General features: G+C 36.7%; 1 protein-coding gene across 1 annotated transcript in view; it reads left to right on the forward strand.

Moving 5' to 3' along the window:
• KIF16B (kinesin family member 16B) overlaps positions 1-24,104 on the forward strand; it is a 341,792-nt gene that overhangs the window by 247,061 nt on the left and 70,627 nt on the right. Inside the window, exon 24 of the mRNA XM_007476655.3 lies at positions 17,497-17,586. Coding sequence (XP_007476717.2) covers positions 17,497-17,586 — 90 coding nt within the window. The remainder of the gene's footprint in view (positions 1-17,496; positions 17,587-24,104) is intronic.

Below are 24,104 nucleotides of genomic sequence, written 5' to 3' on the forward strand. Positions count from 1 at the left end.
CAGTTTATAGAACTTTTCAACAAGGAGATGTGTTTCCATTGCCTTATTTTTTAGAGGGATATCAGCTTTATTTTTAATGTATAAAATGGTATTATTTTATATAGTAACAAATTGTTTGAAGAAAGACAAGTCTTCACCTCTAGAGAAAGAACTGATGAATGCTTATGTAAGACAGTTTTTTAATATACATATATCTTTTTTTGTAAAATAATGTCTTCTCCCAGGAGGGTAGGAGAGGGAGGGAGATACCTGGGTTTTTTTTTTAACATAACACAAATTAATAATGTAAATGATGAATGTAAAAATGATATTTTAGTAATGTTTTGTAACATTTTACCAAAGTTTCTCTGGCTATTCCCCCCTCAAGTAGTTAATGATTTATAAATCCTTAGGTAAATAAAGTAGCTTCTCTGTATTCATATGATAAGCAGAAATTCTTTTATAGTGCAGATAGAGGTTACCTAGTTTTATAAATCCCTATTTCCTTTATTGTTGCTTTTTAAAAGTATTCACTCATTTATAGAATTATGATTTATACTGAGAAAGTCTTACATCTTCAAGAATTTTTCTAGTCTTGCTTAATTTTAAAACATTATATTATAGAGTAAGAGACAGCTTGGTGTAGTCACTAAAGAACTGATCTTGATTTTATTAAGAACTAGGTTAAAGTCTCATCCCTGACCCAGAGACTTTTCAACCCTGGGCAAATCATCTAATCTCTCAGTGTTCTAGGCAGCTTTTTTAGACACATAGGTTTCATAGAGGGGTTGGTTTGCATTTGTAGAAGGAGTTTCCTTACTTTGGAGTTGACCATAACAATAAAAATCACAAGTCTTTGCTTCAGTAATAGAGTAGCTATTCTATCATCCAAGGCATACTGGCCCTATCATCCTAGAACAGGTAAAAAAAGCAAGGAAAAGGCATGTAGGGTAGGGAGAAAAGAAGCAATGTTGGTCTAGGGTTCCTGGAAACCCTTTTTTGTGGCCATCTTGGAAAGCTTAATTTTAAAACTATGAAATACATACAAATACAGTCAGAGACAAAGTGGCTGAGTAGTCAGAAGAGCTGGAATTGTTGAAAAGAAGACCTGGGTTCAATGTGTTATAATTATTTATGGCAAATATTACTGTGTCATGAGCAAAAATTTTAGGAACTACTTCCATATAGGTAGTCCTGATGCTACAACCCTTAGGACAAGGGTTTAAGTTTTGGTTCCATAGCTTGGCATTTCTCATCCTTGTTTCAGCCTTCTTAAACTTCTTTCATGTGTTCATTATTTCATTTTTTTTTCCAAGCACCTCTGCTATGTTTTTTCTTTTTGATCTCTACTGGTAGATACCCTATGGATCCTTTAAAATCCAACTGATATACATCTGATCTGAGCCAGGAATTATTTTTTCCTCTTTGAAATTCTTATATTACTTTATATCTCATATACTTTTGCACTGTTCTTATACATATACATGTATATATATGTGTGTATGCGCAGGTATATATATATATAATATATATATATTTTTTTTTTTTTAACTCTTACTTTCTGTCTTAATATCAGTTCTAAGACAGAAGAGTGGCAAGGGCTAGGCAATCAGAGTTAAACAACTTTGCCCAGGGTCACATAACTAGGTAGTATCTGAAACTAGATTTGAACCCAGTTCTCCCTAGGCCTGTCACTATCCACTCTGCTTCATGGCTGACCCTATTCTCTTATATTTATTTCTGAATATGACTTCTATCCACTTTGCTTCAGAGTAGGCTTCTTGTTGGTGTTGTTTTGTATGGTCTTGTCCTTGTTTTCGGTTCATAGGTTTAAAGCTGGAAATGCCTTGGAGGTCATGTAATCCATTTCCTTTACTTTTTTACAAATGAAGACCCTAAGGCTCAGGGAAGTTAGCCTACTTACCCAAAGTCCTATTGCTAATAAGTGGTAACACCAGGAATCAAACCCCCCGCCCCCCCTTTTTACTACCAACCTGAACTCTTTCCCATGTACTACAGTGCCTACTTTGCTTTTTTTATCCACCTCCAGACCTGGTATGGTGGCTTGCACTTAGTAGGCATGCAGTATATGTCTATTCATTTGAATGATAGATACAGTGATATCAGTATTAGAAATACAGAAAAAGGCAGATTTCTAGCCTTGTTTGTTTCTTAGCACAGCAGTCAGCCCTTTATTATTCAGTGCTAAATATTTCTAAATACCTGTGGGGTCAGCAGAATGTCATGGCAAAATATGGGTTTTCTAGTAGCAAGTTTGCAACCAGCTGCTCCTGTCACATGTAATCTTGCTAACTGGGATACACAAATATTCATGTAAAACTTTTATTTCAATTGTCTTTCAAGATTCAGATATAGAATGAATTATTATGCTTGGTGTTTTCAGTTGGCTAGGATTTGAATAGTTACAGTTTTCCTCTTAAATTAAATTCCATCATGACACAAAGCAACAAAAGCCCAGGAAAATGTACACATGAGACTGGCACAATCTTTTGTATTCTTCCCCAGTTAAAAGAAAAAAACTAATATCCGCCTTACTTTTGTAGTCCCTGCCTTTTGGCTTATTTGTATTACCATTTTAGTATGTAATAAGCCAAATTAGGTCTTTATTCTTTCCTAGGGTATTTATATATACATAGAAAGAGAGACAGCCTTTCATAAGAGATCATCATCAAACCTATATCTTTAACGAGAGGGAATGGAATATTTCTCTTCTCTAGGGCAAATATTGCTAGGCAGTAAAAGAAAATAGAGACCATATATTTTTTCTCACAAAAAAAAAATGACTTGTTTAGAACTTTGGTGTTGAATTAAGGTATAAGTTTATCTTTTGTAAAAAGTTGTCCCCTGGCTCATCAGACATCCCAAAATGTGGTTATAGGAATACTTTTCACTTCACTGTAATACTTTCATGTTATTACTAGTAGAAACAACAATAATAGTACAGAGAGTCCTCAAATTGATATTTTACATTTTCTTCCGAAAAACAAAATCATTTTGTCTTACTTTCCCAGAGATTGACAGAAAGTCTTAGTAAGAAGGAACCTCACAATCCACCTAGCACAACCCAAAATTGAACAAGAATCCTCTCTTCTCTAGCCTATCTCCTACATTAAATATATGTCTCATGTTGTAATAAGTATAGCACTTAGGAGAAGATTGTGTTCTAGAAGAACTTTGGTAAATCAAGTTAGAAACAATGATTCTACTCTCAAGTCCAGCTACAAAAGCCTAGTAAATACATAATAGTGCTAAAGTCCTAATGGTATTTTCCTGCCTCCTAGACCTGAGGTAATAGGGAGAAGAGGACAAGGCTCTTCAAATAGTAGATTTATAGAGGCTGTAGAGTCTAAAATTTTAGAACTAGAAGGGACCTTAGTTATGCACTTTTAGATAGTCATGCAGTGACTTCTCATATCTGCCTCTGTCATGTCTCTCACCTAGATCACCTTTTCTCCACTCCCAGGTACCAGTCAGCTCCAGGCTCCCATCACCTTTCTAATGGCCCAATTCCAGCCTCTACTATCCCCACTGCAGTCCATCCTCCAAACAGCTCAATCACGTTACACCACCCATGCTAGCAACCCCATTGCCTCCCCATTCCTTCTCAAGTCAAATAGAGACTCTTTAAGGGCAGGGACCATGTTTCTGTCTTTGAATATACTTTTTTGTCTGGTACCTAGTAGGTACTTAATAAAAGGTTATTAAGTAATTGGGTGACGTGCTAGGGTTAAAGTCCCATTCTGAATCTTTAAGATTCAGCAACTTATCCAAAAAGGAATTCCTTATCCCTGAAATTGATAGCTCTTCCTAACTTCACAGTTTTGGTTTCAGATGCCACCACTTTTATAGCCAACAAAGTTCATTACCTTAGAGTCATCCTCAAAACTTCATGCTCTCCTGAGGCAGCTATGTAGCTCAGTGGCCTGAGAGACAGGCCTAGAGATGGGAGGTCCTGGATTCAAATCTGGTCTCAGATACTTCCTCACTGTGTGACCCTGGGGAAGTCATTTAACCCCAATTGCCTAGCCTCCTGTGGGGTGGGCCAGCCTCCTATAGGGGATGGGGTCTTGGAGGTGGGACAGTGTCAGAGAAATGATGGATGGGACACAGCTTTCATATTCAACCCGCAGCACAGGTTTCACAGGATAAACTGTTCTGCCTTGGCTGAGGCCTGGCTTTATTTTATACCCTCATGATCACACATCTACTTGGCACACAGTTTCATTCTCAACATACATGTTTCCATGGAACCTAACAACAGACAGGAAGCCTAGGAAGATAGTTGATGAAACATTGTTGCTAAGTGCAGGATCAGAGGATAGAATCAACATGACCCAGGTATAGGTTAGGGAATTCAGAGCACAGATTTGCCAGAAGTTTTTATGCCTAGAAAAGAGGGTCCTATCTAAGTGGGTATATAAGAATCCTTAGGTTTAATTTTGTAAGTGGTCTCTCCTGGTAATATGCTAGGGGGACAGAGTGGGACATCTGAATTAATCCTGCAAGTATGTTGCTCTCATCTATTTTTTCCTGGGGCTCAGTAAGAATAATATTCCTAGCAATTCCAATAATAAGGGGATATTAATAATGATAGTCACTTAGGGGGGTTTCAGTGGGTGTTTCCATCCTTCTTGGGGACTGATTGGAAGTCCCCGGTTTCCACGTGGAAAGTGTCAAACATCGTGATCTTTGATGGCTCCTGGCACTAGTCCTTACCATAAACTGCTTTGACATGGATACTTAGTGATGCTTAGTATTGATCCAAGACAAAAGTTAAGGATAAAAACAAACAAAAAACTTCATGGCTCCTTATCTCTTCTATATCCTATTACTTGCCCAGTTTTGTTGACTCCATCTCCATGTTGCTTTTTGGAGCCATCTCCTCCGCACAAACTAAATAGCTACTGCTCTAAATCAGGCCCTCACCTTTCTGCTGGACTGTTGAAACGACCTCCTAATTAATCTCCCTGATCCACTCTTCCATCTCTAATCTGTTTGCCAAATATCTGCCAAAAGGGATATTTCCAAAGTGTATTTCTGACTCTGCCTTTCCCTTGCATGTGAAACTTCAAAATGCAAACTCCTCCATTTGTTATTTAAGGCCCTTCCTCATCGGATTCCAACTCATCTTTGCTTCCATTCCTAATGTTTCCACTCCCAGCAGACCATCCTGCTTGTTGTCTGTCCCAAGTGTGGACCATTCCCATTTCAGACGTGTGGACCTCTGTGTGGCCCAGCCTCACTGGTTGCCATATTCTCCCACTTCACTCCTGCCCAGGAAATCCAAAGCCCCTGGCAAGCAGCCTCTGAGGTGCCACCTCCTAAAAGACCTTTGTGAGGCTTCCCATAAATATCATGGCCCTCTTGAGATTTCTTTGTATTAACTTTGACTCTATCTTGTGTTTTTTTTTGTTTTTTTTTTTTTTTAATTTTAATATTATTTTATTTGGTCGTTTTCATACATTATTCACTGGAAACAAAGATCGTTTTCTTTTCCTCCCCCCCCCCCCCCCCCCCCCCCCGCCTTTCCCTCTCCCATAGCCGACGCATGATTCCACTGGTTATCACATGTGTTCTTGACTCGAACCCATTTCCCTGTTGTTGGAGTTTGCATTATAGTGTTCATTTAGAGTCTCTCCTCAGCCTTATCTCCTCCAACCCTGTGGTCGAGCAGTTGCTTTTCAGCGGTGTTTTTACTCCCACAGTTTATCCTCTGCTTGTGGGTAGTATTTTTTTTTTTAGCTCCCTGCAGATTGTTCAGGGAAATTGCATTGATACTTATGGAGAAGTCCATCACCTTCGATTGTACCACAATGTATCAGTCTCTGTGTATAATGTTTTCCTGGTTCTGCTCCTTTCGCTCTGCATCACTTCCTGGAGGTTGTTCCAGTTCACATGGAATTCCTCCACTTTATTATTCCTTTTAGCACAATAATATTCCATCACCAACATATACCACAATTTGTTTAGCCATTCCCCAATTGAGGGGCATCCCCTCATTTTCCAATTTTTGGCCACCACAAAGAGCGCAGCTATGAATATTTTTGTACAAGTCTTTTTGTCCATTATCTCTTTGGGGTACAAGCCCAGCAGTGCTATGGCTGGATCAAAGGGCAGACAGTCTTTTATCGCCCTTTGGGCATAGTTCCAAATTGCCCTCCAGAATGGTTGGATCAATTCACAACTCCACCAGCAATGAATTAATGTCCCCACTTTGCCACATCCCCTCCAGCATTCATTACTTTGCATAGCTGTCATGTTAGCCAATCTGCTAGGTGTGAGATGATACCTCAGAGTTGTTTTGATTTGCATCTCTCTGATTATAAGAGATGTAGAGCACTTTTTCATGTGCTTATTAATAGTTTTGATTTCTTTGGCTGAGAATTGCCTGTTCATGTCCCTTGCCCATTTGTCAATTGGAGAATGGCTTGATTTTTTGTACAATTGATTTAGTTCTTTATAAATTTTAGTAATTAAACCCTTGTCAGAGGTTTTTATGAAGATTGTTTCCCAATTTGTTGCTACCCTTCTGATTTTGGTTACATTGGTTTTGTTTGTACAAAAACTTTTTAATTTGATGTAATCCAGATTATTTATTTTGCATTTTGTAATTCTTTCTAATTCTTGCTTGGTTTTGAAGTATTTCCCTTCCCAAAGGTCTGACATGTATACTATTCTGTGTTCGCCTAATTTTCTTATAGTTTCTTTCTTTATGTTCAAGTCATTCATCCATTTTGAATTTATCTTGGTGTAGGGTGTGAGGTGTTGATCTAAGCCTAATCTTTCCCACACTGTCCTCCAATTTTCCCAACAGTTTTTATGAAATAGTGGATTTTTGTCCCAAAAGCTGGGATCTTTGGGTTTGTCATATACTGTCTTGCTGAGGTTGCTTGCCCCCAGTCTATTCCACTGATCCTCCTTTCTGTCTCTTAGCCAGTACCAAATTGTTTTGATGACCGCTGCTTTATAATATAGTCTGAGATCTGGGACTGCAAGACCCCCTTCCTTTGTATTTTTTTTCATTAATTCCCTGGGTATCCTTGATCTTTTGTTTTTCCAAATGAACTTTGTTATGTTTTTTTCTAAATCAGTAAAAAAAATTTTTGGGAGTTCCATGGGTATGGCACTAAATAGATAGATGAGTTTGGGTAGGATGGTCATTTTTATTATATTGGCTCGTCCTACCCATGAGCAGTTAATGTTCTTCCAATTGTTCAAGTCTAGTTTTAGTTGTGTGGAAAGTGTTTTGTAGTTGTGTTCATATAGATCCTGTGTTTGTCTCGGGAGATAGATTCCTAAGTATTTTATTTTGTCTTGGGTAATTTTGAATGGGATTTCTCTTTCTAGTTCTTGCTGCTGAGCTGTGTTGGAATTATATAGAAATGCTGATGACTTATGTGGGTTTATTTTGTATCCTGCAACTTTGCTAAAGTTGTTGATTATTTCAATTAACTTTTTGGTTGAATCTCTAGGATTCTTTAAGTAGACCATCATGTCATCTGCAAAGAGTGATAATTTGGTCTCCTCCTTGCCTATTTTGATGCCTTCAATTTCTTTTTCTTCTCTAATTGCTACTGCTAGTGTTTCTAATACAATGTCAAATAATAGAGGTGATAATGGGCATCCTTGTTTCACTCCTGATCTTAATGGGAATGGATTTAGTTTATCCCCATTGCAGATGATATTAGCTGATGGTTTTAGATATATACTGTTTATTATTTTTAGGAATGACCCTTCTATTCCTATGCTTTCTAGTGTTTTTAGTAGGAATGGGTGTTGTATTTTATCAAAGGCTTTTTCTGCATCTATTGAGATAATCATGTGATTCTTGTTGGTTTGCTTGTTGATGTGGTCAATTATGTGGATAGTTTTCCTAATGTTGAACCAGCCCTGCATCCCTGGTATGAATCCTACTTGATCATGGTGGATGACCCTTCTAATCACTTGCTGGAGTCTTTTTGCTAGTATCCTATTTAAGATTTTTGCATCTATATTCATTAGGGAGATTGGCCTATAGTTTTCTTTCTCTGTTTTTGGCCTGCCTGGCTTTGGAATTAGTACCATGCTTGTGTCATAAAAGGAGTTTGGTAGGACTCCCTCTTTGCTTATTATGTCGAATAGTTTGTGTAATATTGGGGTTAACTGTTCTCTGAATGTTTGATAGAATTCACTGGTGAATCCATCAGGCCCTGGGGATTTTTTCTTAGGCAGTTCTTTGATGGCTTGATGGATTTCAATTTCTGATATGGGATTATTTAAGAAAACTATTTCTTCTTCTGTTAGTCTAGGCAATTTATATTTTTGTAAATATTCATCCATATCACCTAGATTGGTAAATTTATTGCCATATAGTTGGGCAAAGTAGTTTTTAATGATTGCCTTAATTTCCTCTTCATTTGAGGTGAGATCCCCCTTTTCATCCTTGATGCTATTAATTTGCCTTTCTTCTTTCCTTTTTTTAATTAAATTAACCAGTACTTTGTCTATTTTGTCTGTTTTTTCAAAGTACCAGCTTCTAGTCTTGTTTATTAGCTCAATAGTTCTGTCACTTTCTATTTTATTAATTTCTCCCTTAATTTTTAGGATCTCTAGTATGGTTTTCTTCTGGGGGTTTTTAATTTGTTCATTCTCAAGTTTTTTGATTTGCATTTCCAATTCCTTGGTCTCTGTCCTCCCTAATTTGTTAATATATGCACTCAGGGATATGAATTTTCCTCTAAGTACTGCCTTGGCTGCATCCCATAAGGTTTGAAAGGATGTTTCGCCGTTGTCATTTTCTTCAACGAAATTGTTAATTGTTTCTATGATTTCTTCTCTAACTAAATGGTTTTGGAGTATCATGTTATTTAATTTCCAATTAATTTTTGATTTGGGTCTCCATGTACCCTTGCCGATCAATATTTTAATTGCCTTGTGATCTGAAAAGGCTGCAGTTAATATTTCTGCTTTTCTGCATTTAAGTGCCATGTTTCTATGACCTAGTGTATGATCTATTTTTGTGAATGTGCCATGTGGTGCTGAAAAGAAGGTGTATTCTTTTTTGTCCCTATTTATTTTTCTCCATATGTCTATTAATTCTAATTTTTCTAAGATTTCATTCACCTCTTTTACCTCTTTCTTATTTATTTTTTGATTTGATTTATCTAAATTTGATAGTGGTTGGTTCAAGTCTCCCACTAATATGGTTTTACTGTCTAATTCCTCCTTCAATTCTCCTAGTTTCTCTATTAAAAATTTGGATGCTATACCATTTGGTGCATACATGTTGATTAGTGATATTTCCTCATTGTCTATACTTCCTTTTAGCAGAATATATTTACCTTCCCTGTCCCTTTTGATCAGGTCTATTTGTATTTTGGCTTTGTCAGATATCATGATTGCAACTCCTGCCTTCTTTCTATCGGTTGAGGCCCAAAAGGTCTTACTCCAACCTTTAATTCTAACCTTGTGAGTGTCAACCCGTCTCATATGTGTTTCTTGAAGACAACATATGGTAGGGTTTTGTGTTCTAATCCAATCTGCTATTTGTCTGCGTTTTATGGGTGAGTTCATCCCATTCACGTTCAAAGTTATGATTGTTATTTGTGGATTAGCTGGCATTTTGATGTCTTCCCCTAGTTCTGACCTTTCTTCTTTAGCTTTCTCCTTTTGAACCAGTGATTTACTTTAGGTCAGTCCCCCTAGTCCCCTCCCTTGAGATGCTTCCCTTTCTAGCCCCTCCCTTTTTATGCTCCCTTCCCCTCCCCCCTCTCCTTCCCTCCCTTTTTGTGCTCCCTCTCCCCTCCCCCTCCTTAATTTTCCTTTCTTTCTTGCCCTAATGGATAAGATAGAATTCAGGATCCCACTGGATCTAGATGTTCTTCCCTCTCAGATTTGATTTCACTGAGAGTAAGGTTTAAGTACTTCCACTTCACGCTCTCTTCCTCTCCTTCTCATATGAGAGTTCTTCCCCTCCCCTTCCCATGTGTATCTTTATATGGGAAAGTTTATTCTATTGATTCCCCCCCTATTTCTTGAAGTTAATCTTAGTATTATCACGGTTCCCCCCTCCCTTTTCCTTTTTTTTGCCCCAACTTTCCCCAAATCTTCTTGATTCCCCAATCTTTCCCTATGCATGTTTCTTCTAACTACTCTTATGATGATACAATTTATGAGAGTTACACAAAACATTTTCCCCACATATTAATATATATAATTAGATGTAAATGTAGTCCTTATAGAAGAGAGTTTGACTTAAAGAGAAAGATAAGATTTATCTCCTTTTCCCTTTCTTTCATATTTACCTTTTCATGTTTCTCTTGCTTTCTGTGCTTGGATATCGAACTTTCCACAGAGCTCTGGTCTTTTCTTAGCAAATGCTTGGAAATCTTCTATTTTGTTGAATGCCCATACTTTCCCCTGGAAGTATATAGTCAGTTTTGCTGGGTAGTTGATTCTTGGTTGGAGACCCAGCTCTCTTGCCTTTCTAAATATCGTGTTCCATGCTTTGCGGTCTCTTAGTGTGTTAGCCGCTAAGTCATGTGTGATCCTTATGGGAGCCCCCTTGTATCTGAAGCTCTTCTTCTTGGCTTCTTGTAGGATTTTCTCCTTTACTTGGAAGCTCTTGAATTTGGCAATTACATTCCTAGGCGTTGTCTTTTGGGGATTTAGTATAGAAGGTGTTCTATGAATCCTTTCTATTTCTATTTTGCCCCCTTGCTCCAGAACGTGGGGGCAATTTTCTTTTATAATCTCCTCTAGAATAAAATCCAATTTGTTGTTTACCTCTGGTTTTTCTGGGAGACCGATGATACGGAGATTTTCTCGTCTTCCTCTGTTCTCCAGGTCCGTGACCTTCTCAGTGAGATATTTTATGTTTTCTTCCAATTCATTAATTGTTTGGGTTTGCTTTATTGATTCTTGCTGTTTTATCATCTCACTTTCTTCGAGGTCCTTAATTCTGGTCATTAGGGACTGGATTTGCTTTTCAGCCTTGTCTGCCCTTGTATTGGCTGCTTCGAGTTCTTTTTCCAATTGAGCAGTCTTATCTGTCAGACAGCTGATCTCTTTCTCCCATTTTTCTTTCCAGAAGGTTTCCATCTTTTGGATAAGTTCCAGTTTGAGATCTTCCAGAGCTTGTTGATAGTTTCCATTTTGGGAGGCGTGTTCTGAATTTTTTTGGATTTCCTCTTCATTCTCCTCTTTCCCTTGGGTACTTCCACCATAAAAGTTTTCAATAGTCACTTTTTTCCCTTTCTTCCTGGAGGCTTGATTTTGGGCCATGTGAGCCATCCCTTTGGTGGTTTTATTTCCCTTTCCTTTTTGGTCTGGGGTCTGGGTTATAAGAGTGGTTTTTCTGTGAATTTAGGTTGCTTCAGACTAGTTCTTCCCAGCCTCCGAGCCCAGGTATTCAGCTCCGCCCAGATAATCCGTGCGCCTTGTTCAGCGCAGCCCGCCCGAAGTCCGCTGGCTTCTCCAGTGAAAGCGCCCTGAGACGTTTTTTCCTGGCAGTCCCCAGATCCCAAGGACCCTGGAGTGCCCCCCCAGACAGAGACGCTCCCCACTCACTCGCTGTCCCGGTGAGCGCTCAGGTAGCTCACTCTGGTTTAGTGGGGGAGGTGGGGTGGGGGAAGGGCGGCTCAGTTCACTTTTCTGTGCAAGCTTTTCCTTCTTATTTTAGTGTGGAAATGTTCAAGCCCCACGTACCTTTGCCTCTGTGGGGTACTGGGGAGTCCTTCTGTTCCTCCAAAGGTGATTTTATGCTCCTTTGATGTAGTCTATTTCGTTCGGTGCTGGGGAGAGGAAACGTGCCGCGTCTAGATTGCAGCCATGATTACCCGGAAGTCTCTATCTTGTGTTTTAACTGTATATGTATTGTTTTCTTCCAGGAAAAATTAAGCTTTTTAACATTTTCATCCCTGTATCCCCAGAACCTAGCCCAGTGCCTGGGACACATGCTTTTCCCCCTGGACTTCCAAACATTTTCCTGATGTCCTGTCACCCTTGGTCCTTTTCCCAAAATGCACCAAACTCAGAAGTTAGCAAGCTGGCAGAGTGCAAAGAGGACCAAATGTGTACCCTTGGAGTGAAGAGAACTGAGTTTCAAGTACCTGCTTTTATGCTAGCTAACTGATTCCCTGTGGGCAAGTAACTTTCCACTTTTCTGAGCCTCAGTTTCCTTATTTGTAAAATAGATATACTATCTATACACTCTCACCGAATTGTGAAGCAAGTACTTTGTAGCCCCTAAAGAATAATATAGCTGTAAATCTTAATAGTATCTTCCTTCCCTCTCATCCCAAATGTTTCTTTCAGCATAGATAATCTCATCTGAATAACAAGAATATGATGACAAATTCACACCTGCATTTATAGGTGATTGATATCCCCATAACTTGTTAATCCAAATGATTCTGTCATTAGAAGGATATTGACAATGCAGGGAGGAAGAAAGATGTAGGAAAGGCACAAAAGATAATTGCAGTTTGTGTGTGTGTGTGTGTGTGTGTGTGTGTGTGTGTGTGTGTGTGTGTGTGTGTGTGTGTGTGTGTGTGTGTAGCAATTATAAGCAAACTGACCTGATCTAGAAGTTTTGTTGATCTCACAGAGCTTCTCTCCTTTTCTTCACTTCTAAATTCACACATTTCCTAAAAGCTATAGATTTCCTCCCCTTCCCCCAATAGATCCCATAACTACAGCATCAGGAGCTCTAGAGGCCAAGGGAAGAAAGGAAGATCAGGGTCTATTTTGGGGTAAATCAGGGGCTGCTTTGCAGTTTAGTCATTATTTTAAGCCATTAAATTTCAGAAATTAAAAATTTTCTGCTCTGATAGTATGAGCAATAGTACTTGATTTTGCTGGACCATGGAGGTTCCAAGCATCACCAATTCTGAGGTATGGTGGAAAGGGGATTTTAGAGGTCCAGGGCCTGAGTTCGAATCCTGATCACGCCCCGGGCATGTCATTGGACCAGTCCGCTTAATCTCTTTGGGCCTTGGTTTACTCTGAAAGCATAACATTTGTCTAAAATTGCACTTTCATCTCTGAAATGAGAAAGTTGGGGTTATATGGCTTTTAAAGTTCCCTCTTAGCTCTAAGTCTTAGGTTCTGTGATGGCTTAGAGCAGAGCTGTCCAGCCAAAATAGAAACAGGCCACTACATCATCCGTAAGGATCCCTGTAGGCTCCACATTGACTTAAAAAACTCCGTGTTTTAATAGTATGGGCTTTTTAAAATTGTATTTTTATTTTGTTAAATATTTCCCAATTACATTTTCATCTAGTTAGTCTGCACTTGAGTCTTGTGTGACTGCATGTGGCTATGGGTGTGACACCTTTGGCTTAGTGTAAGTACCAGTAACCCCAGAGCCCCAGAGAGGTAGTTCCTAGTGAAGAAGAATGACAGACAGCAAAGCAAAGAATACTCTTCAAAGAAGGAAGATTTGGACAGAAGAGGGAGGTTTCTTTATCACCCTTATTTGAAACCAAGTTTGAGCCTACATCAAAATCTTGATCGTGAATGATTTTGAATGATATTTAATTCTCATATGTGCCCATATATAATGAGTTATTAACTATAATATGCTATGCTGTAAATAAGAAGAGCCTTTTTATTAACCATTTTTCTATGCCATTTCATGGATTATATAGCTTTATGAAGATTTGTGATCCTAAGTAATTAGGAGACTTTTGTTGTCAATAATATTAATATCATTGAATTTGAAACCAGAAGAAATTATAGAGATGACCTAGTTAGGAATTCTTAGCTTTTTATGTCTCACACATCTCTTTGGAAATCTGATGAAACCCTCTGTGACCTTTCTCAGAATAATGTTTTTAATTACATCAATGAAAATGCATAGGATCACAGAGGAAACGAACTGTATCAATAAGAATTTTCAAAAAAATAATTTCAATCATAGACTCCAGATTAGGAGCATCTGATCTGTTCTAGTACTGTCAAAAGGAAGCTGAGGCCCTGAGGACTGAAATGACAGATCCCAGCCACTAATACCAAGTAAAGGAAAAATGAAAACTTCCGGTTCTTAATGCTAGTTCAAAGCTCTTTCTATTACTTCTGGTTGTCCCTAATATAGATTCATATATACATACATATATATATATATATATATATATATATATATATATATATATATACTGTTTAAATCACATTCTTCTACATATAGCTATGTATTTAATTTAATTTAACTATATATAGTGTGTATGTACATATGAAGTACATATGAAGATGTTGAAAACTTGGTATTATATATTCATGTATATTATTTATATAAAGAGACATTATAAGGAGCCTATAAGTGAATATTAATGCTATACCCCCAGACTCCTTTTATAAATGGATTTTACTGACTTAGAGTAATTCAAAGTTAAAGTTTTAGGACTAGTAATTAAGTATACTTTTATCACAGTGCATTAAATTAGGAAATTTATAAATATGTAGGACTCAACAACCAAGGTAGTATTTCATGTATTGTTAGATTCATTAATAAATGGCATAAAGTGATACTATTTAGCAAAATATGGGATTCAGGATTATTCTTGGTTTGGGATTTGATCTGCAGATTATTTAAAAGGTGAGTGAAATAGAGTTTTGTGGGTTTTTTTTTTAAATGAGAACTGTTATTCAATAGGCTAAAGTGTTTGAATCCTCCTGGATCAGTTATATATGTCTAAACAAATAAATACTGATGTTTCTTGCTAAAATCTGGAGCCATTAAAAAAGGAATAGCATCTATAAAATTTGTTAAGAGCATTCAGATGAGAATTGCTTATAAGGAAAAGCAATCCATCATGTGGAAATATTAGTGATGTCTAAGTAGCAGTTGATCATTTTGGAGACATGAAAGATGGGTTTTTATCAACAACCATTCAGAGAAGAAAAAAAGTAATGAATTGGCTCCTTAAAGATTTGCAACAATAATGCCCCCCATTCTCTACAGAGAAAAAATAATTGAGCATTTTGATCTGATTAATTTGTTGTGCTGATCATCCATTTCCACTCTGTACTGCTCACACATACCTCATAACTCATGTGTAGGACTGTATGTGCTTAATGTATTTTCTGTCTCTCCCTGTTTTGTGCCTTCCTCAAACTGAAGATTTTGTATAGTTTCCAACGTTTGTGCACAAGAAGGGCAGCAATAAAGTTCCTTAAAGCTGTCCTAGCTTTAAAATGGTTCAGAGGTTGTTGGATTGATTTGCTTTTTTGGTTTTTCTCTTTTTTGAAGGGAGGAAAAAGGAAAGGCAGTGGAGCTTCCTATAAAGATATTTTTTCTCTTGCCTTATAAGCTTTGTTCGTTGATGAACATAAAATTATATGTAATTAATATCATAGATTTAGAGTTATATCAGACCTTTTTGATTATCTAGTTGAATCTTCCAAACAGTTGAGGAAGTGAATTCCATTAAAATTAAATGAGTAATTCAAGGTCACATGAGTAGAAAGTGGCAAAGCTAAGTGAGATTCAAACCCAGGTACATTAAATTCTAACCCTAAATTCAACATTGTCTCCACTGTAGCTTTGTGGAATTTACTTGTAAGTAAATTTAAGTAAATTAAATTAAGTAAATTTTAAAAATAGACTCTACTCTTTGAAATGACCATCTTTTACCTAAGTTCATGATATTAAAACTTAAAAAATGTTAGGTTTTCTTTCAAAAATTTCAACCTACAGTGTTTTATGATGTTTTGTGGTATGAGTGTGCCACTAGTCCTGTGTTATAACTATACCATTTTCTACTTCAATTAAAATTTTTAAAATTCATTCTCTCATTTCGGTGCATCTTCAAATACTGTTTGATGTCATAAGTCTCAAAATGAGAACAAGATACCTGAGAATATCCAGTGAGGACTTATTGAAGTACTTGCCATAGATGAACAAATACATCTGAAAATAATTATACTAGCTGTTTTCCCTTAATCTACCCCTCGCCTGAAATTAATATAAGCTAATTATATTTTATTTATTTTGTGAAAGAGAAAAAAGAATTTACTTAATCATTCGCGATCCAAAAAACTGGAACATCGAAAGGACAATATTGTTACATCAGAATTTGGTATATAGAAGGCCTCTCCTGAAGTTCTATGTAATGTTGTCCATAATGAAGAATCTAAAAGATTATATTATAAGAAAGTCTCACCTCTTAGATATTCTTTGTCATAAACACTGAAGACAGTGTCAGAGCAGTACTGATAACCACTTTTTTTCCCCTTTGAGTTCCAAGTGGGTCTGACTTCGTTTATTGTCCTGATGAGGGAGATCTCCTACATACCTCCTGCTTCCATTCTTTCTTTGAATTATGGTTACATCTAAACTGCCACTGATATATATATATATATATATATATATATATATATATATATATACACACACATATATATATATATATATATATATGGGAGAATACATATGGCTGTTCTGAATATTCACTTTTCATTTCTTTAAGAGAAATACAAAGAAATAATTGTACTTTAAAGAATTTGGCAGCTTTGCATGTCTCATGAAAAATGCCTTAGGACCAGAAACAGTTTTTCTTCCAGAGGCTCTATACCCTCAGGGTTGGTTTCAAATGTTTCCTTTCTTCTTCCTGGAGTCTTGCCCCAGCTTCCTACAACAGAACCTCACTAGGATAATAATTTGTATTTTTTTTTTTGACTTGGATCTGTGGTAGGGAATTTTCTACTATTGTATAGTATCATTTGGCCTGCAACCTGGGTAAATTATTAGTGCCCAATAACTGAGAGTTTATATGAATTGCCTTGGATCACACAGATGTGGGTATGTGTTATTTCAGACTTGGAATTTAAACTAACTTGACTACTCTACCACTTAATGATTACAATAATTAGCTTTAATTTTCACTTTTTAAAATATTCTAGTTTACAACATTAAAATTTTCAGAAATGACATGTCATCTTTTTTCTGTATTTAGAAGATAAAATTTCTATTGCTTACATATTCATGAGGTCATTCCAGTTGGTTTGGGCTGACTTGCCTTATATAAAATGTGCATCATGCTGGGATGGATTGAGCAATGTAATTGCAATCAAAGAATTACATTTCAAATCTTATCTCAGTCATTTAATACTTTGTAATCTCAGAAAAATCTCTTAATATCCACAGCTTTCATTTTTCTTACTGTTAAAACAAAACAATTGAACTAGATGATCTCTAAGATACCTTTCATCTCTGGATCTCTTGTAATCTTTCCTACCTTTAAGATGTAGTATGCTATGCGATGTGACATAGGGTATAGTCACGAAATAACTATTATTTGAAAAAAAAGGTGGGTTTAAAAATAGAATGCTCACCCTGCTTATAGTCATTTTCGCTACATAGCTAGATGAGATTAAATTTGAAGAAGTTTGTTTCCAATTCGAAACTTTTTTTTAAAAAAAATTCAATTAACCAAGTGTACCATGCAACCAGGACATATTTGTGATATTCATTTTCCTGCTGAATGATACTAATTCCAAACCAATTTTCCTCACTAATAGATTACTGTCCTAGATGAGACATGGACCGTATTCAGGCGTTATAGTCGTTTTCGAGAAATGCATAAAACATTGAAGTTAAAGTATCCAGAGGTAAGTGATAAAGTAATACTTCCTTCAGAGAATGTTATTCTTAAAAATCAGTTGAGATCCTTAATACATATTAATACAATCTCTTTTTCTTAACTTAATAGTTTATAAATTATATCTGTTTTTCACCTTGGATGTTAATATATTGTCTAATTGTTAAGAAGTTTTTTCCTTACATCAGACCTGGATTTGCCTCTTTTGTATGTACTTTTATATAATTATCCCTCTCTCTTGAGATTTCTCCCCTCTTATCTCTTTCTCCTGGAATTCCTAGTTTCCTTAAGACTTGACCCTAAATGGGGGCAGATCAGTGGATTGAGAGCCAGGCCTAGAGATGGGAGATTCTGGGTTTAAATCTGGCCTCAGACACTTCCCAGCTGTGTGACCCTGGGCAAGTCACTTGGCCACCATTGCCTAGCCCTTACCACTATTCTGCCTTAGAACCAAAACACAGTATTGATTTCAAAATGGAACGTAAGGATAAAAAAAAAAACCAAACCCTAAATACATCTTTTACATGTGATCTTTCCTGATCCTATCCCCACTCCCAAGTTACTAGTTCATTTCCTCTCAAATATTATCTTGTATCTATTTTGTGTATACCTGTACAACTCCTTGCTTCTTTTCCCTTAGAACAGGGGTCCCCAAACTTTTTACACAGGGGGCCAGTTCACTGCCCCTCAGACTATTGGAGGGCCGGACTATAAAAATAACTGTGAAGAAATCCCTATATACATTGCACATATTTTATTTTAAAGTAAAAAAAAATGGGAACAAATTAAATATTTAAAATAAAGAACAAGTAAATTTAAATCAACAAACTGACCAGCATTTCAATGGGAACTATGGGCCTGCTTTTGGCTAATGAGATGGTCAATGTCTGGTTCCGTATTTGTCACTGCTAGCCATAACAAGTGATCCAAGTGTGCATCAGTTAGCCTAGATGTGATTGGAGATTTCAGATGTTTCATTCTGGAAAAAGTCTGTTCATAGACAAAAGTGCTGCCAAAGATGGTTGCCATTTTGAGTGCATGGTTCCTGAGATTAGGATATGTCTCAGAGGGAAGAGATGCATAGAAATTAGGCAAGCTGCTTGACTTCAATGTGTCTTTCAGAGAGTCACAATTCTGCAGTTCAGCCAGTTCCATTTGGTAAATTGTATCCACATTTTCAATGTCAATAGAAAATGGGTTATGGAAAAGCTGTATGTCCTGCTCATGGAGATGAAGCTCTTTAAATCTGAATTGAAACTCCTTTTGCAACTTTTCCAGTAAATCCACACATGTTTCTTTTGGGAATGCAATCAAGGGTTTTTCCGCTAAATAGATTTTGAGTTAAGGGGAGATGGCAGAAATTTTCCTCCTTCACTTGTTTGATAAGAAGGCCTAATTTTACTTTAAATGCTTTCACATGTGATTGCATATTGCAGATGAGCTTCCTTTTTCCTTGAAGTTGCACATTGAAACTGTTGAGTAGCTCTGTTACATCTGTCAGAAAGGCAAGGTGCCATTTCCATTCTGCATCATTGAGCTCTAGTACTTCTTTATTTTTTGAAAGAATAAAAGCTGTAATCTGTGTAAGTAAGTCATAGAAATGTCTCAGAACTCTCCCTTGACTCAGCCAACAGACATCTTTGTGGTACAGAACATATTCATAGGCAACATTTAGTTCAGACAGAAATTCCTGAAATTGTCTGGGGTTTAGTGCATTAGCTCTAATGAAGTTAACACAAGATAACACAAGATTTTTTTTTTCCTCATAAAGTAGTTTTATTTAATATTTCAAACAAACTGAAGCAGAGAGAAATTGACGAAAAATTAAACCCACCCACCCACTCCTAGAAAAAAACCTGTCCACCCTTCCCTGCCCCAGTAGGTGTCAGCATCTTAAGACCCCTGGGAGCCCCCTCCAGGCTCTGGGGGCTCTTGCCTCAGAGCATGGTGAGGGAGGCAGGACTGGAGAACCAAGGCCAGCCCAGGGCCAAGGATCTCCTAAGGGTGAATTTGCCTCCCTCTAGTGGTCTGATGTGGTGTTGCAAATATCCAGAGCAGAGCAGGCTGGGGAGAACCCACAAAAACCAGCTTAAAGCCTTTTCTCCTGCCACCCACCACCTGCCACCCACCCCTCTCTGTGGCAGAAGCAAGACAGGCCAGCAGGCAGTGTGACCCCACCTCCCAAATTGTAGCTGCTTCATTTTTCACTCACCTAATGCACACAATTTTCATAACAGTCCCACTTCAGTGCTTTACTACATAGCAGCATTTGTTGGTGTATGAGGCAGTGTATGGCTATTGGATGAGAATGGTTATGTTTGTCTATCTCTTGGTTAATTAATGCAAGCATTTACTCCTTTCTTAGACCCCACCATGCTAGGAGCATCATCAATTGTCACACTGGCAGCTAGTTTAGCCCAGACCAGCTCCAAATCCTTTACAGTTTGGAAAACCTTTTCATAGATATCCTCTCCTGTAGTTATTTCTTTGATGCTTTGTAGTGCAGCAAGCTCTTCTGTGACTTCGAAATTGTCATTCGTCCCACAAATAAAAATTAGAAGTTGTGCAGAGTTGCGAACATCATTGCTCTCATTGAGTGCCAAGGAAAAAATAGGAAAGTTTTCTTGCAGAGTTTTGCAAATGCTGATGCAAATTGTCTCCCATTTCTTCAGTCCTTCATGTAATTGTAGATCCTGAAAGACTAACTGTACTAAATAAGTCTGCCTTTTCTAGACACATCTCTTTGGCAACAGAAAGAAGGCACTCTTTAACAAATTCTCCCTCCACAAATAGTCTGCCAGTGCACCCTATTAGTTTGGCAACTTAAAAAATTTGCTTACAGTGATGAACTACTTAGCTGCTTCTGCTTCACAAAAGTATTTTGCTGTCAAATACAAAAAGTATTTGTCAATGTATTTTTCAGTTTTAATCATCTTTTCTCACATCTCCAACCAAATAATCATATTTATCATTATGTTGAGTTTGGTAGTATTGACGAAAATTGTATTCTTTGAACACAGACACTATATCCTGGCATATCAAACACACAGCTCTTTCCTTGTATTGCATGAAAAAGTAATCATAAGTCAATTGTTCTTTGAATATCCTATACTCTAAGTCAATTTTTTACTCTTTTCACTTTAATTCTCATTCTCTCTCCCAACTCTTCTTTTCTGGAGGTCTATAGCATTCTTTGTCATAAGTTCTTTAGAATTGTCCCAGATGATTGCATGGCTGAAAATTGCTAAGCCTTTCACAATTGATCATCATACAATATTGCTGTTTCTGTGTACAATGTTCTCTTGGTTCTGCTTATTTCACTCAGCATAGTTCATGTAGGTCTTTCCAGGTCTTTCTGAAACCATCCTGCTTATCATTTCTTAAAAGCTGAACAGTATTCCATCAACATCATATACCACAATTTGTTTAGCCAATCCCCAATTGAAGGACATCCCCTCAGTTTCCAGTTCTTTGCCACCACAAAAAGAACTGTTTTAATGATTTTTAACCAAATAGATCCTTTCCCCTGTTTTTTGACCTCTTTGGAATATAAACTTAGTAAAAGTCTTACTGGTTCAAGGGATGTTGCACAGTTGAATAGTTTTGGGGCAAATCACTTAACCTCCTTAAACCTCAGTTTCTTTTTTTGTAAAATGGGAGAGATTGGAGTATATGACTTTAGAGGCCCAAGTTAGGTCTAGATCTATGATCAAATGAGCCCTCCTCTGAGGTTTTTCTCACTTATAATATCATTCCTAAAAATGGCATCTAGAACTAAACACAAAATCTTCTAGTTTTCTTTCTTTGTCCAACCCAGCAGCTCTCAAATTTGGGGGGATCTTCGGACCCCTTTACATCCTTTTTAAAAAAAAAATTTTTTTAATCTTTTAAAACTCTTACCTTCTGTTTTAGAATCAGTACTATGTTTTGGTTCCAAGGCAGAAGAATGGTAAGGGCTAGGCAATGGGGATTAAGTGACTTGCCCAGAATCACACAGCTAAGAAGTATCTAAGGTCAAATTTGAACCCAGGACCTCCTGTCTCTAGGCCTGGCTCTCAATCCACTGAGCCACCTAGCTGCCCCTATTTTTATTAAATTTTATTTTCCCCCAATTATATGTAAAAGCAATTTCCAACATTTTTCAAAGAATAGTGAGTCTCAAATTCTCCCCACCTCAACTCCATTGAGATGATAAGGAATCTTGTATAGATTTTTTTCCATATTAATTCTTTTTTTTTAATAATTAAGAAAGTAAAAATAGCTTGCCCTGGTCTGGATTCAGACTTAGTTCTTTTTTTCTGAAAGTAGATGACATTTTTTATTATAAATTCTTTGGGATACTTTTAGATCACCATGTTGCAGAGATTATTAACAGTTGTTCATTATACAGCATTTTTATCCCTTTGTATAGTGTTCTGGTTCTGCTTATTCATTCTACTTTAGTTTATGTAAGTCTTTCCAGGTTTTTCCGCACTCCTCCTGCTTGTCATTTGTTACAACACAATAGTAATTGATTACAATCGTATACTATAACTTATTACTATAACTATAATCCATTCCCCAATTGATGAGTAGTTCCTCACTTTCTAATTCTTTGCTTCCTCAAAAAGAGCTGCTAAAATATTTGTATATAAAGGTCCTTCCTTTTTTTGTTCTTTTTATCTCTTTGGGATACAAACCTAGTAATGGTATTGTTATGTCAAAGGGTATATACTGTTTTATAGCCCTTTGAGCATAGGTCCCAATTGCTCTCCTCAATGAATGAATCAGTTATGACTCTCCCAACAGTGCATTCCTCTCTCAATTTCCCCATATATCCTCCAAGTTTTGTTCTTTTCCTTTTATGTCCTACAAGACAAAGTGATGGGGGAGGGGCAGATCTCAGAATTGTATGTTCTTCCCTCATTAAGCAAATTGTGATGAAAGGAAGGTTCACATACTCTCCTTCCCACCTCCCTAAAATTCTCCTCCACTACCAATGCTCTTTCATGCCTCCTTTATGTGATATAATTTGCTCTATTCTTTATTCTTTACTTCCTCTCCCCCCCCCCCAATGCATTCCTCTTATTCATGCTTTAATTTAATTTAATATTTTATATACTCTTTCTTACTGCCTAAATAATGGCGAAGTTCTTTGGAGTTACTAGGATTATCTCCCCAGGTAGGGGTGTACACAGTATAACCTTATTGAATGTGTTTTGATCCTTAAATTTTATTAAGGAACCCCTCGTCTCCCATGAGCTTTTGTTCATATGGATTTATATCCTTTATATTAGAAATTAAAACTTCTTAGTGGTATTATAAAAAAGTATTTACCTGGTTAGATCCTCTGAGTGGGTACTTTGGCCTAACTGAAGATAATCTCTTCCCCTTACCCTAACCTCTTGGAGTAAGATATTTCTCCAGTGTGGAAAGGAATCTTAGTTTAAAAAAAAAATAATGTCTCTAATACCTTAAGTAAAGTTGCCTAAATTATACATCAGATACCTGAGATTTTCTTCCTATGAGTTCTCCTTCTTCTAAACCCTCAGTTGTTATGCCAGAAAAATATTAATCATCCAGTAACCAGCTTTCTAATTATTAACTATTTCAGAACTTAACAAGTTCTCAAAGTGTCGATTAGCAGTTTGTCTAAATCCTCTATTCAAAATTTTCCCACTTGTTAGAATCTGGCAGTGCTGGCATTCCACTGGCAAAGCCTTTGAGAATATAGGAACACCTCTACAGCAGAACTAAACATTCCAATAAGTCTTACATGGAATTGAAGAAGTTACATTTATGAGTAATAGTGTTATATTTTTAAGTGGCTGTGAATTCAAATATAACTGCATCAAAGTCAGGCTGTTAAATTGAGTTATTTTGTGTAGTTTGCCCTTCCAGTGGAAAATTAGTATTGATATTAAAACCCTAAAATATTGTATACATGTTCTATATATACAGAGCCTTATTCTTAGAAGTGAACTTTTGAAACTCATTAATTTCATCTTTGCAAGCTGCTATACCCTTGTATTTTTCATAATTTGTAGGCATCTACTTTCAGAAGAAATAAATTTAAAAGGTGACCTACTGAAAATTCAAGGATGCTAACAGTTCTAAGAGATATTTAATAAGGACACTTTCTTTAAATTTATATATTTTTTGACTTTATTATATGTAAGGACCATTAAAATAGATACATAATTTAATGGATCTTGAGTAGTAATGATTATAAATAAAATGATAATAGTTTATTATATCCAACTTGAACGAGTTGGAAAACAAGAGTATAATATAATAAAAGTTTGTACTACCATAGGTTTTAGAACTAGAAGAGAATTTAGGGATCATCTATTCCAAAATCCTTATTTAACACATTAAGAATCTGAGACCCATAGTCATAATTAGGCAATAATTAGGAGAATATGGATTTGAACCCAGGTCTTCTGTTGTTAAAGCCAGTGAAAAATACAGGAAATATATCAAGAGTGAAGAAGATTCCTGCCTGTTCTGCCACTCAAAAAAAAAAATAGTTGGTACTCCTCATCTAAA

The sequence above is a fragment of the Monodelphis domestica genome, chromosome 1, assembly GCF_027887165.1.
Source record: "Monodelphis domestica isolate mMonDom1 chromosome 1, mMonDom1.pri, whole genome shotgun sequence".
NCBI classification, from domain to species: domain Eukaryota; kingdom Metazoa; phylum Chordata; class Mammalia; order Didelphimorphia; family Didelphidae; genus Monodelphis; species Monodelphis domestica.